The sequence below is a fragment of the Podarcis raffonei genome, chromosome 13 (assembly GCF_027172205.1).
Source record: "Podarcis raffonei isolate rPodRaf1 chromosome 13, rPodRaf1.pri, whole genome shotgun sequence".
NCBI lineage: Eukaryota > Metazoa > Chordata > Lepidosauria > Squamata > Lacertidae > Podarcis > Podarcis raffonei.
The window spans coordinates 32,581,411-32,595,253 of NC_070614.1; the positions used below are offsets into that span (position 1 = coordinate 32,581,411).

Here is a 13,843-nt window from a genome sequence, read left to right on the forward strand (position 1 = left end):
GCTAATAGTAGGATCCTCACACCCCACCCCGACACTTTGATTCAAGTGAAAGCCTTTATGTAGTAGAGTTCCCGTGCAAAGCAGGCGGCAGAGTAGAGACTGAAATGGGGCGATCTGTGTTTAAGGAAGAGTTGAGAAAAGTAAGGAAGAGAGTGAAAGGAAAAAGAGAGTGAATATGAAAATGGGAGGGAAAAGAGGGAATGGGAGACATGGAAATTTGGTTAAAGATTTAAGTAGGGGTATGCAATGGTCTGAAGAAGAGAAGGGGATGATGTCTTCAGAACTGAGCAGAAGGTAAAAAGAGTGTTATGAGATGTATGTCTGAACAAACATGCTTGTACACCACACACATCAACTCAGTGCAGAGGTCCAAGATGATTAGTACCTTTTGTATTGAGTCAATATGTGACTATAATTTTTATTTTAACAAAAACAAAAAGAACTTGTCACACTAGGAAGTAGGGAAATATTGGTTTATTACATGGAAATGAAAAGAGGCAATGCAGATTGATGCTGCTTCATACAGCAAGTACAGACACCTTTATCCTAAAGAGCAAAGAGAGCCCCTAAGTAGACACTGAGGGCAGTTGTGTGCTACAGACTCCCACGGAAAAGAAAAGAAAAGGGAAGGGTATTCCTGATCCAGAAGCAAACAGAACACAATGTGAGGGATTTGAGATCTGTGCCATTTGAAAAAGTTAAGTTCTCCCCTTCAAGGCAACAATGTCTCTCACTCATTTCTTGGTTTGTGGTCAAGCAAAGCGTGTGATTCATAAATTCACTTCTGAAACAGAATTTCATTGTCTGTCTGAAGTCTGGTTCCTGTACATAGGAAAGTGACAATTAAACTTTCTGGTAAATACAAGGATTTGTACGCTGATCTTTACTGCTACTGTTAAGGGTCAGGTATTTGCTATACCTTCCAGGTCATGTCTTAGATAGGAGCTTGTACCAGCATCAGAGACAGTTCATGAGAGATGCTTTACAGTGGTGCCCCGCAAGACGAATGCCTCGCAAGACGGAAAACTCACTAGGCGAAAGGGTTTTCCGTTTTTGAGCTGCTTTGCAAGACAAATTTCCCTATGGGCTTGCTTCGCAAGACGAAAACGTCTTGCAAGTTTGTTTCCTTTTTCTTAACACCGTTAATACAGTTGCGACTTGACTTCGAGGAGCAACTCATAGAACGCAGTGTACATAGTAGCCTTTTTTGAGGTTTTTAAAGACTTTGGTGATTTTTGAAGCTTTTCCAAAACTTCTTTTGCAGCCATTTGGTAAGTTAAGCTTTTAAAACTTTTGGGGGGGGGTTGGATTTTGGGTTGGGGTGTTTCGAATTCAAGGACTTGGTGTTGGGGAGGGGTTTGCAAGAATCTGGAAGCTTGTTTTTTTCTGCATTTTTATGATTTTTTGTGACCATTGGGCCACTCTGCTGTTTTAAAAAAAAAATTCTGGATTTGAATTTCTGTGTGCTGGGTGGCTGGGGGAACAGTTGGGGAGGGGTTTGCAAGAATCTGGAAGCTTGTGTGTTTTTTTCTGCATTTTTATGATTTTCTGTGACCATTGGGCCACTCTGCTGTTTTTTAAAAAAAATTCTGGATTTGAATTTCTGTGTGCTGGGTGGCTGGGGGAACAGTTGGGGAGGGGTTTGCAAGAATCTGGAAGCTTGTGTGTTTTTTTTCTGCATTTTTATGATTTTCTGTGACCATTGGGCCACTCTGCTGTTTTTTTAAAAAAAATCTGGATTTGAATTTCTGTGTGCTGGGTGGCTGGGGGAACAGTTGGGGAGGCGTTTGCAAGAATCTGGAAGCTTGTGTGTTTTTTCCTGCATTTTTATGATTTTCTGTGACCATTGGGCCACTCTGCTGTTTTTTTAAAAAAAATCTGGATTTGAATTTCTGTGTGCTGGGTGGCTGGGGGAACAGTTGGGGAGGGGTTTGCAAGAATCTGGAAGCTTGTGTGTTTTTTTCTGGCATGGAGAGGCTGCCAGTTCTGATGTTTCTGCGGCTGAAGACTTTGCAGCGGAGTTCCTGGAGGTTGTGAAGACGGAGGGCTACGTTCCACAGCAGGTCTTCAACTGCGACGAGACCGGGCTGTTTTGGAAGAGGATGCCCAAAAGGACTTTCATCACACAGGAGGAGGCCAAGTTGCCTGGCCACAAGCCCATGAAGGACCATCTGACCCTGCTCTTCTGTGCCAACGCAAGCGGCGACCTGAAGATCAAGCCCCTGCTGGTGTACCACTCGGAGAACCCACGGGCCTTCAAGAAACACAAGGTCGACAAGGAGCGGCTGAGTGTCATGTGGCGATCCAACAGTAAGGCTTGGGTCACACGTGTGCTATTTGTGGACTGGGTCAATCATGCTTTTGGCCCTGCTGTCAAACAGTACCTGCTGGACAACGACCTGCTGCTGAAGGCTTTGCTTCTGATGGACAATGCTCCTGCTCATCCTAAAGGCCTTGAGGAGGACTTGCTGGAGGAGTTCAGCTTCATCAGCATCATGTTCCTGCCGCCTAACACCACGCCACTGCTCCAGCCGATGGATCAGCAGCTCATCGCCAATTTCAAAAAACTCTACACCAAGGAGCTTTTCAGGCGATGCTTCGAGGTGACTGATTGCACCACCATCACCCTGCGGGAATTCTGGAAGGACCACTTCGACATCGACACCTGCTTGAAGATGATCACGGCCTGGAACGGGATCAGCCAGAGAAATTTGAATTGCGCTTGGCGTAGCCTGTGGCCGGACTGTGTGGCACCAAGTGACTCTGATGCACCAGAGTCAACAGTGGTGCAGGACATTGTTGCCTTGGGGAGGACCATGGGCCTGGAGGTCACAGAGGAGGACATCAGCGAGCTGGTGGAGGAGCACGACCACGAGCTGACCACCCAGGAGCTGGTCGAACAGCAGGCAGAGGCTGCGCAGGAGCAGGCCTCGCTGGAAAAGGAGGAAGCAACTGAGGAACGGCTGTCCTCCAAAGAACTGATGGACATTTGCCTGAAGTGGAAGGATGTGCAGGCTTTTGCACAGCGGCACCACCCTGACAAGCACGTGGCACATGACCTTGTGAACACTTTTGATACGAGGGTCATGTCGCCTTTCAGGGAGGTGCTGAAAAGGCGGATGAAGCAGCAGACCATGGACAGATTCTTCAGCAAGAAGCAAAGAGTGGAAGAGGAACCTTCTTCGAGTTGTCCCCCAGAGTCTTAGAAAATGTACTGTACACTTTGTTGATTTTTAAATGTTTTTCTGTCATGTTTAGAAACTTAAATTATTGTTCCTTCAATTTTTGAAATGCTCTTTACAGTATGTGTGACTTTAAAGAGCACTTAATAAACTCTTGTTGTACCAAATTTGGCTTTGTTTGGACTTTTTTTGACCATAGGAATGCATTAATTGATTTTCAATGCATTCCTATGGGAATTCGTGATTCGCTAGACGAAAAAACTCACGGAACGAATTAATTTCGTCTTGTGAGGCACCACTGTATATTAAACTCATGCTAGCTTCACTAAAGCCATAATCCATTGGTTTTCAACCAGTGTGCCATCTATTGGTTGGAATACTTTTGTTCTTTTAATCTAGAGGGAGGGGATAAAGTGTTTTGGATATTGAAAAGTTAAATTGATTTTAGTAGAGAGGAAAGCTGCATGCAACTGGAAGCAAGCGTTCCACACACATTTTAAAACACTGTATTGAGCTTGTTGATAAGGGATACACAAATTCAATAAATTATGTCTTGTGGTAAGCTTTATATATGTAATCACTCTTGTATGAAAATCATACTTGGGCCCACTTACATGGACGGTCTTCCCCTGTCCAAATATCTGCACAAAATGTTTGTTTGTTTGTTTGTTTGTTTCAATGGAACTATGCATACTAAATAAGCACTAGAAGCCCTACCGTTATGAAAAAAAGAAGATTAAAAATTGCAGGCCTGGCAACTCAAAATGTTATCACTTGCCACAGATTGTAACTTTTTGTATTTAATTCTAATTCTAGGTATCTGGCTATAATTTAAATAGATGTCAGTAACAATGCAGAGGAGGGGAAGTACAATACACGGTTTCCACCAGAGTTAGGGATAGTGAGAGTTCTGAATGTCTGACCAACACTTTTAAGTTGGGTATTGTTGATAAGTGTCTTAGGTTCTCCAACAACCACTGTAGGAACTGCAAATCAGCAGCGTTTCCCTTTACCAGGATTTGGGTGAGATGGAGTTAGTGGAGATGGCTGGTGCAGAGTTCACTCAGTGTCTAAATTGCTAACTCTGTAATAACTGTTGATCTGACTCCCAACCAAACATTTCAAATTTCCAATGGTCTTCCCTTGCATTTGTCATTCCTCTGCCACACACACTTAGCTGGGCCAATAGGAAGAGGATAAGGAGATTTGAGATGTGACAAACATGTTTTCTTCAGTAGTGCTACAGTGAGCCCATAACTAGGAAATTACTGGCTTCCTTTGTAATTATCAAAATGATTGTGATTAATGTTAATTTAATTCATGTCGCCCTGAAGCTCCAGTGGTCACTAGCTCAGTTTGTGATTAAGGCTGGATGGTGATTTTTAAAATGTGCTGCATTTTGAATTGGACCTAGGGACTAAGAAGGGCATCAATCACATCTCGGTAATGTTACATTTTATAACTGAGGATTCAAGGAGCAGTTGTTCAAAACCTGCCTGAGATAATGTGACACCAAAGACATTTCTGCCAAGGGGGCAAAATTGCCCTCAGCATGGTGATATTAGCAGTGTTGCTAGCAGCACTGCTTCCTCCTGCAGTGTGCCAGGTGCGTCCTCTTAAATGTGCCTTCAGTGAGCCCATCCCTATTCCTCACAAATATTATCAACCAGGTGATTTCATCATCGGAGGCATTGCTTCTCAAATGATCCTGCTTTCTGAAGAGAAAACTTTCAAAAAAGACCCCATTCAACAACAGAATCGAGAACCTGTGTAAGGATGCCCCCTTGTTGGTTATTTGCTTTTGTGTAAGGAAAATATATATATATATATATATAACATTTTAGGAAATGTATTATCTGACATGTGGTGCTTACAACAAATTGTGCCAGCAATATGGAGGGCTTGTGTTCAGAGTTCCAGCCTTCCAGCTATGTTGGTTAGAGCACAGTGCTGATAACGCCAAGATTGCAGGTTCAATCCCCGTATAGGACAGCTGCACATCACAGGGGGTTGGGCTAGACGATCCTCAGGGTCCCTTCCAACACTATGATTCTATGAAAAAATGCTTCTGCACAATATTTTAGTTCATTCTCCCTCCCACTGCTCCTTCCCGCTGGATTACAGCTGTTCCATAAATACATTAGTTTAGGAGACTAGCAGCAGGAATAATTTGTACAGACGGGAACTGGAATGGTATTTCTAATTGTCTTGTTTCTCCCCACAAAAATGAATTCCAAGCTACATCTGAGATGTATCCCCTCCATTGAAATAGTAATAAAGAACAATGCTGTAGTTAAAAAACAAACAAACCCTACATTCTGGAAATGTGGAAGGAAATCATGGTGAACATGCATTTCCTTTCCTTTAGCTAAGTAACTACACAGAGCATCAACCTCTTCAAAGAATGGCTCCTTCCTTGTATGCTTGCCTTGAAATGCAACACATGGACTTAAACTTGTGGGGAGGGTGGAATTCCTTTTAATATTATAATGGTAGCCCATCCCCATCAAAACCACATCTCAACTTTCCTTTGGACATGGATGTGCATGTTCATGAATGGCTCAGCAAGCACCTATGCATGCAATGTAACCAATGCTATGCAGAAAAATGAAACAGTTCTTTCTGCATACTTCCTTGAAGTGTGTGTGTCTGCCCATTTTGTCCATCATATTATTGTCCAAGATGCTATTTTAAATAAATCTGATAAATGAATAATCTGCAGCAATGGGGTGGTATTGGTGTCCTACTCCAAAGCAGACGATCTTGGTGGCACGCAAAACAGCAGTAATTGTTTTATCAAGAGTGAAATGCCCCTTTGAGATAACCTGTCATTGTCATTGTAGCTTTCTGACTAAACATTACCAGCATGTCTTGGCCTTGGCCTTTGCAGTAAAGGAAATCAATGAAAACCGCCAGATCTTACCCAATGTCACCCTGGGGTTCCACATCTATGACAGCTATTTCAGTGCGATGTGGACCTGTCATGCAACCATTGAGTTTCTTTCCACACTGAACAGATTTAAGCCCAACTACAAATGCGACACTCAGAGTAATCTGGTCGCTGTCATTGGTGGACTTAGCTCTGAAACTTCTCTACACATTGCAAGCATCCTGCAAATCTACAAGATTTCACAGGTAAGAAAAGAAGTGGATGTTAACAAATTTCACCATTTGCTTGCCTTTTACTATTTGGTTATGGGGGTTTGAAACAAGAGTGTATTTATTGCCTCCCCCAAAAAAAGGAGAAGCGCAAAAGATGGCACTGATTTGAATTAGTGTGCATGTGCCAACTTACATGTATAGATGTAAATTGAGAAACAATCAATGAAATAAAAAGATAACCAAGAAGTCCATGACCAGCTCCCGTGTGTACCTGCTTTCAGCCTCCTGCTCAGGTGATAGACTGCAAGTTCCATGTTCTCCCTTCTGTTCCTCATAAGATGAACAAGCCTAGGTGAACTTCAGGCTATGTACACAAACACACACCTCGATTCCTCCAGAACAGCTGATGAAAGCAGGAATCTGGATGCTACCATAGCCATTTTTGCTTAACCAAAACTGAATATATTATCCAAATCAATATTGAACAAAACGTTCCAGATAACAACTATTATTAGCGGCACACACAGAATGAGATTTCGTTTTTCGTTCTTAATGTTTTTCTGACTCTCCACCACTTTTTACTTTTTCTCTCCTCACTTTCATCATTAGCTTTCGTATGGCTCTACTTCAGCAATGAGTGAGAAAACCCAAGTTTTCCCCACTTTCCAGATGGCCCCCAAGGAAGCCCATCAATATATGGGGATTCTGCAGTTACTTCTGCATTTCAGGTGGATCTGGATTAGCATCCTTGCTGTGGATGATGATGATGGAGAAAGATTTTTGCAAATTGCACTCCCATTATTTTTACAGAAGGGCATTTGTTTTGACTTCATCGACAGACTCCCTAGGTTCACTTTTATCTCTGAAGCTTTGAATACAGCAGACTTGCTTCAGGGAATATATGAAGTTATTATGAAGAGAAAAGCGAATGTACTGGTGTTTTATGGGGAAATCCAGGCCATAATCCTTTGGAGAACATTCCTATACATCCCAGCCACAGTTAATCCTAAAGGTAAAGTATGGATTATGTCAGCCCAAATTGATATTATAGCTTTTAACTTTCATACACAATGGGATTTTGAAGTCTTTCAAGGTGCTATAGCCTTCGCAAGTCATTCAAATATACTTCCGAGATTTCAACAATTTCTTCTGGGAAGAAATCTTTTCAGGGCCAAAGAAGATGGTTTTATCAAGGAGTTCTGGCAAAATGCATTCAAATGTAAATTCCCAAATTCTGTTGTGGGTGAAATGGAAGCAGAAATCTGCACCGGAGAGGAGAACCTGAGCGACCTTCCTGGTGGGTTTTTTGAAATGAGCTTGACTGGTCACAGTTACAATATCTACAATGCAGTCTATGCTATAGCACATGCTTTGCAAGCCATGCATTCTCTAAAATCAAAACACAAAGCAATGGTGGATAGAGGGAGCCTGACACTTCCAAATGAACAACTATGGCAGGTAAGAATATCATGAATAATCTAGTATTTACAGGTGGAAACAACACACTCCACTTTGTAGACTAGCGTCTCTTCATGATTATTTCATTCACTCACGATATCATACCCTCCAACATCCCATGGATCAAAATTGGAATGCTTGTTTTTTTCGGTCCTGAGCTCTTGTGGAAGTCCAAGTTGAGATGGCTTCTGTAATCTGGGATGTCCTGCTCAAATCAGGATGCTTAAGGGGTATTCATTTTGAGCTTCCTTTCTCTTCCCAAAAGCAAGATGGGATGACCACAATAATTCATGTATTGAAGAGCATCTTTCCTGTCTTCTGTTTAGCTTATTAGCCTATAGCTGGGGTGGGGATACTGTAATGCAGGACTCTTAGCTAAAGCATCCCTGACAGATGACTTAAAAAAACCTCCAGTGAAAGGAGAGTCCATAACCTCCCAAAGGAGTCAGTTCCACTATTGAACAGCTCTTGCTGTCAGAAAGTTCTTCCTGATGTTTAGTTGGAATCTCCTTTCTTGAAACTTGAAGCAATTGATTCAGGTCCAAGCCTCCAGAGCAGGAGAAAACAAGCTTGTTCCATTTTCCATGCAACAGCCCTTTAGATATTTGAAGGTGGCTATGATAAGGAGACATCTGCTGGATCAGACCAAAGGACCATTTAGTCTAGCACTCTAGTTTCACAACAGTCAAGCAGGTGCATATGAGAAGCCCACAAGGAGAACTTGAGGGCAACAGTGGTCTCTCCACTGGTAATTGCCAGCAACTGGTATTTATAGTTATAGCAGAAGTAGTACCTAACACAAAGGAAACTAGCGCTAATAAGCCCAGGAACCTCACCAAAATGCTGGAGATAGTGCACCTCCACAGGCACATACCTCCACATGTGGTGGGAATGACCCAAAATCCAACTATTGTGGACAACAATCATACAAGAAATATGCAAAATAACTAAGCAAGTATTTGAAGTCACCCCAGAACTGGCCCTATTAAAAATCTTCCAAGATAATGCCACTGACATCATAAAGAGCTCATAACCCACCTACTCTCAGCAGCCAGAAACATCATAGCCAGACACTGGAGAGATCTGTCAGGAGTAAGCATGGACCAATGGTAAAAAATAGTATGGGAAACAGCCTTATTAGAAAAACTAATCAATAAACTGAAATGGATACGAGGACAAATAGAAGAAGACGCCTTCACCCCAGTATGCTTCCCCTTTATCACAAACACAGCCCAACAAGACAATGAAAGGAATCCACTAACAGTATACAAATCAATAGGGCTAACCTGATTCAAAAACACTCACCCACCCCACTCACACGTGAAAACAAAGATCACCACAGCCAACTACAAACAACAACCACACCCTAGGCCAACCCCAACCTCACTCACCACCAAAGGAGTACAAGCGAATAGTAAAGAAAACCCGCACAAGTGACTCTGACAGAAAACGCCACACATACATTAAGCAGCATAGAAGCATTGCCACCCGATCCCACCCCCACTCACTATTCCCCCCCACAAACCTCTTTTCCCCTTTTCTTCCTAAGGTAACACTAATGTCTCAACAAATGAAACTGATCTGTAGAAAATGTAACTTGAAAAAAGAGACATTGCACATACTTTGTAAACCAAGAAATCTATAATTAAAAATATGATGTTGTTGTTTTTTAAAAAAGTTATAGCGGAAGTAGCACAAAGCCATCTAATGAAAGCACAGTGAACAGAGAGTTCAACTCCGTTAGGAACCACAAAAAGGAGAGCAAGATCCCATCCCTTTGGAGTGCAGGCCATCATGAAGCAGGAGCAGAACATCTGTAATATTTTTCTAGGGTAAAAGCAAAAGTTTTGTGAACAATAAGGATGGATGGAACTCCACTGCTCTCTTGATTAGTGTGGTGTAATTAAATAATTACTTGATATCTTCTGCAAGGGCAGTCATTAGCATTTCTCAGAGCCAAAGTTGCAGCCCTTTGCACTTTGGAAATAAAATGGTTCTGTTTCTTTTCTTTTTTCCAACCAGCTGCATCATTTTCTCAGACGTGTCTCTTTTAACAATAGTGCTGGATATGAGGTTTCCTTTGACCACAATGGGGACTCGGTGGCTGGATTTGATGTCATAAACTGGGTCTTTTTCCCAAACCAATCCTTTCGCAAAGTTGACGTTGGAAAGATGGATTCCCTGCTTCCTCCAGAGGAAGCATTCACCATTAGGGATGATGTCATCACTTGGCACACCTGGTTTAATCAGGTAGGGTCTCAGTATAAATTGTTTGGGCCAGATTGAGGGGTCAAAGTGGTGTTTAATTAGTCTTTACACCTAACGTAAGTGCAGGTTTTTTTACTGCACATTCTTCCCTTGTCTCACCATTCCTCTGCCTCCAACTTCAACCTGTCAAATCTATTTGGCATGCCAGCCCTGCACCCTCCCGCGCCCCTCTTCAACTTCTTGTGCTCTGGCACGACCCACAACACTGCCTACTCTTTGTAAGATTCAGAGTTCTGGGCTGGGGTTTTTTTTTATGTGTGTTTCTGTAATCTCCCTTTATTCCTGCTCTGTAAGTACCTGAATATCCCACCCTAACAGCCAAACAAGAGGCATGTGGTGCAATACAATAGCTGATATAAAACAGAAATAATAAAAAGGGTTTTATGATCTCTTTGTGTACAGAAGCATATCATTTCAGTTTTGCTTTATCTAATTTGCTACTTTGTTATGCCTACAACAATGGCTAACACAATACTGAACCAACAATGCTACCATTTAACACAGGCTTGGGCAAATTCCGGCCCTCCAGATGTTTTGGAACTACAATTCCCATCATCCCTAGCTAGCAGGACCAGTGGTCAGGGATGATGGGAATTGTAGTCTCAAAACATCTGGAGGGCCGAAGTTTGCCTATGCCTGATCTAACACATCCACCACCAACTTTCATACCCACAACCATGTTATTTTTTGTTTGCCACTGAGCAGCTGCTTAGAGTCACAAGGCTCTGTTTACATTCCAGAGACAGTCCAGGCTATTGGAAGTCTCACAGGAGACTAGAGACAGATGTGACGTACTGGTTTCCTGTTTCCTTTGTTCCTTTGTTGTTCAGTTGCTCTCTGCTTTCATAGAGACAGGATGTATATTTCTTTGCTGTCTGTGTAGTAAGAAATAAAGCATAGCGATGTAGCCCTAAATCTCATCACTTCCCTGTGCTGGATTCTCTGCTGAATGGGGGAACGTGCCTTGGAGCCTTACCAAACTCTCATCCAATCACCACTCACTACCTACATTCCAAGGACATTCTCACCAATCCCTCCCTAACATTAATTCCTCTAATATTCTTACACATATATTTGCCTTAATTACTCTACTTTTAAATAGACATACAATTTTATGTACATATGCACCAGAAAATCACAGACATCAATGTGCTATATTCATCACTTTGTGAGGCCTGGTTTATTCCCCGATGTCAACCTGTTGCTGAGTAAAATTATGGAAGTCTAACTTGAATTTCATGGAGCAATAGCTTCTCTGAACTGTTCAAAATAAAGACTTCACAATTTAAAGTAGAACAATGGATTCACTACTGTAGTAAGTGAGGTTGCTTAAAGTTTTTTCCTGGATCCTGTGCACTTGCCCATCCTGAGTAAGAAACAGAAAACTCCCTTTTGAAAAACTCCCTAAAGTGGGAGGATATGAATTATCACTTTTAAAGAAGGGAAATAAATGGCAGGGTTGGCTAAATAGTGGCCTTCCATATGTTACAGGACTCCAGTCCTCTTCAGCCCAGCCAGCATGACAAATACAGTGGGAGCTGTAGTCTTACAGCACCTGGAAGACCAGAGGTTAACTATCCCTGATCTTGGAAACACATATAATTATTTTTATTTCATCTCAGTGGAGACAGAGTTAAGGTTCAAAAAAAATTATTGCACCAGCAATTTAAAACCTGGTCAAAGCACTGCAATTCTATACAACTGATCAACCTTAGAAAAGCAGAGACTGTCTCTGGCATCCTGTGTGCTTTCTGGAACTTCAAAGCTACCACTGTCATATGTTTAAGGCCATTTCCATACCAGTGAGACACAAATTCCCCAAGCACATTTCCTGACTGGAAAATAATTTCCTCTTCCATCATTTAATAGGTGCTGCCCCTTTCTGTGTGTAATGACTATTGCCATCCTGGTTACAGCAGGGAAAAGAAGGAGGGGGAACCATTTTGTTGCTATGACTGTGCCCCATGCCCAGAAGGGAAGATTTCAGACCAGAATGGTAAGAAATCCTATGTGCAGAAGAGGTGGGGAGAGGAGAATTACTGAAATTGACCCAATCTGATAAAGAAATGCTTTTGACTGGCATCGTAATTCTAAACACACATCCATATTTGATAGGTAATTCTTGTAATATTCAAGATACTCTTTCAATAATTGGGTTGGGGTGTGTGCATGTGGGTGGGTGTGGGAGAGAGAGAGAGAGAGAGGGAGAGGGAGAGAGAGAGAGAGAGAGAGTATGGAAAGCCTCTTTGAGAACCTCTGATTTGTTTTGTTTTGTTTTTTTAAAAAGAAAATGAGTATTTGTCAAAATATAACCATTATTTTTTCTAAAATAGAGTATGAAATGAAGATTTGAAAAACCAAATCCACAACTTTCCCTTTGTTTCAGACATGGCTGACTGCATTAAATGCCCAGAAGACCACTATCCAGGCAAAAAACATGATTCATGCATTCCTAAGGATATAAGCTTTTTGTCATATGAAGAACCTTTGGGAATCAATTTAGCCATTTTTTCTCTTTCCTTTTCTTTAATCACAGTGCTGGTACTAGCAACATTTGTGAAGCACCAAGACACACCCATTGTCATAGCCAACAACCGAAACCTCACCTACACTCTCCTCGTCTCCCTCCTGCTCTGCTTCCTCTGTGCGTTGCTCTTCATTGGACAGCCTCATACGGTGACATGCCTCCTCCGACAAACGGCTTTTGGCATCATCTTCTCAGTGGCTGTTTCCTGTGTGCTGGCCAAAACCATCACTGTGGTTCTGGCTTTCATGGCCACCAAACCAGGATCCAGTATGAGGAAATGGGTAGGGAAAAGACTGGCCAACTCCATTGTTCTTTCTTGCTCCCTTATCCAAGCAGGCATCTGTACAGTGTGGCTGACAACCTCCCCACCATTCCCAGATGTCGATATGCACTCTATGAGTGAAGAAATTGTACTTGAATGTAATGAAGGGGCACCTATTCTGTTTTATTGTGTGCTTGGGTACCTGGGTTTCCTGGCCATTGTCAGTTTGGTGGTGGCTTTCCTAGCCAGGAAACTGCCTGACAGTTTCAATGAAGCTAAATTCATCACTTTCAGCATGTTGGTGTTTTGCAGTGTTTGGCTGTCCTTTGTTCCCTCTTACTTGAGCACCAAAGGGAAATACATGGTGGCTGTGGAGATTTTCTCCATCTTAGGTTCCAGTGCTGGGCTGCTGGGCTGCATCTTCTTCCCCAAATGCTATATTATTGTCATGAAGCCAGAGATGAATAATAGGGAACAGCTAATGAAGAGACCAAGTAAAAGCACGTAAGTGTCTAGAACTCCTGCTTCAGTCTGTAGGCTGCAGGCTTGCAAATGCATCAATAAAAGTTTTAAAATCCATATGAGAGTTGATTCACAGAATAATTAAACCACAGGTTGGAACCTGCAGCCCATAGGCTGAATCCAGCACACCAGCCAGCTGTCAATGGCCCATCAGCCCTCAGAAAAATTGGGCACCTCTTTCTGTCTTCGCAAAGGCTCTTCTTTCCCAGGCATAGCTAAGAGATATTGCATTTTACTATTAAAGAGAAACAACAATGAACATCCAAAATGTTATTGACCCTTCACTTTGCCATTTAGGAGCTCTTCTTCCTGAAATGCCCTTTAACACACAATGTAAAATCTATGCAATAACAATTTTAAAAATGAAAATGTAAACAAATAAACAAACAAACAAACCAAGCATTGTTGTTGTGGGTTGAATTGTAGATTTATTGTAAATCAAAAAAATAAATTAGACACAGAAAGTTATTGAAGTCCCCCCTCCCCACTACATCTGTGTACTAAGCATTTTCTTTTTTTGGT

The 13,843-nt window shown here is 42.0% G+C and overlaps 1 protein-coding gene across 1 annotated transcript; it reads left to right on the plus strand.

Moving 5' to 3' along the window:
• The first annotated feature begins 4,734 nt into the window (after window positions 1-4,734).
• LOC128398769 (vomeronasal type-2 receptor 26-like) lies at window positions 4,735-13,578 on the plus strand. The gene is made up of 5 exons (XM_053360024.1): window positions 4,735-4,952; window positions 6,026-6,317; window positions 9,765-9,992; window positions 11,880-12,006; window positions 12,397-13,578. Exons 1-5 carry the CDS (start codon window positions 4,735-4,737, stop codon window positions 13,305-13,307), a joined length of 1,776 nt encoding a protein of 591 aa, XP_053215999.1. The 3' UTR covers window positions 13,308-13,578.
• The last annotated feature ends 265 nt before the right edge of the window (window positions 13,579-13,843 follow it).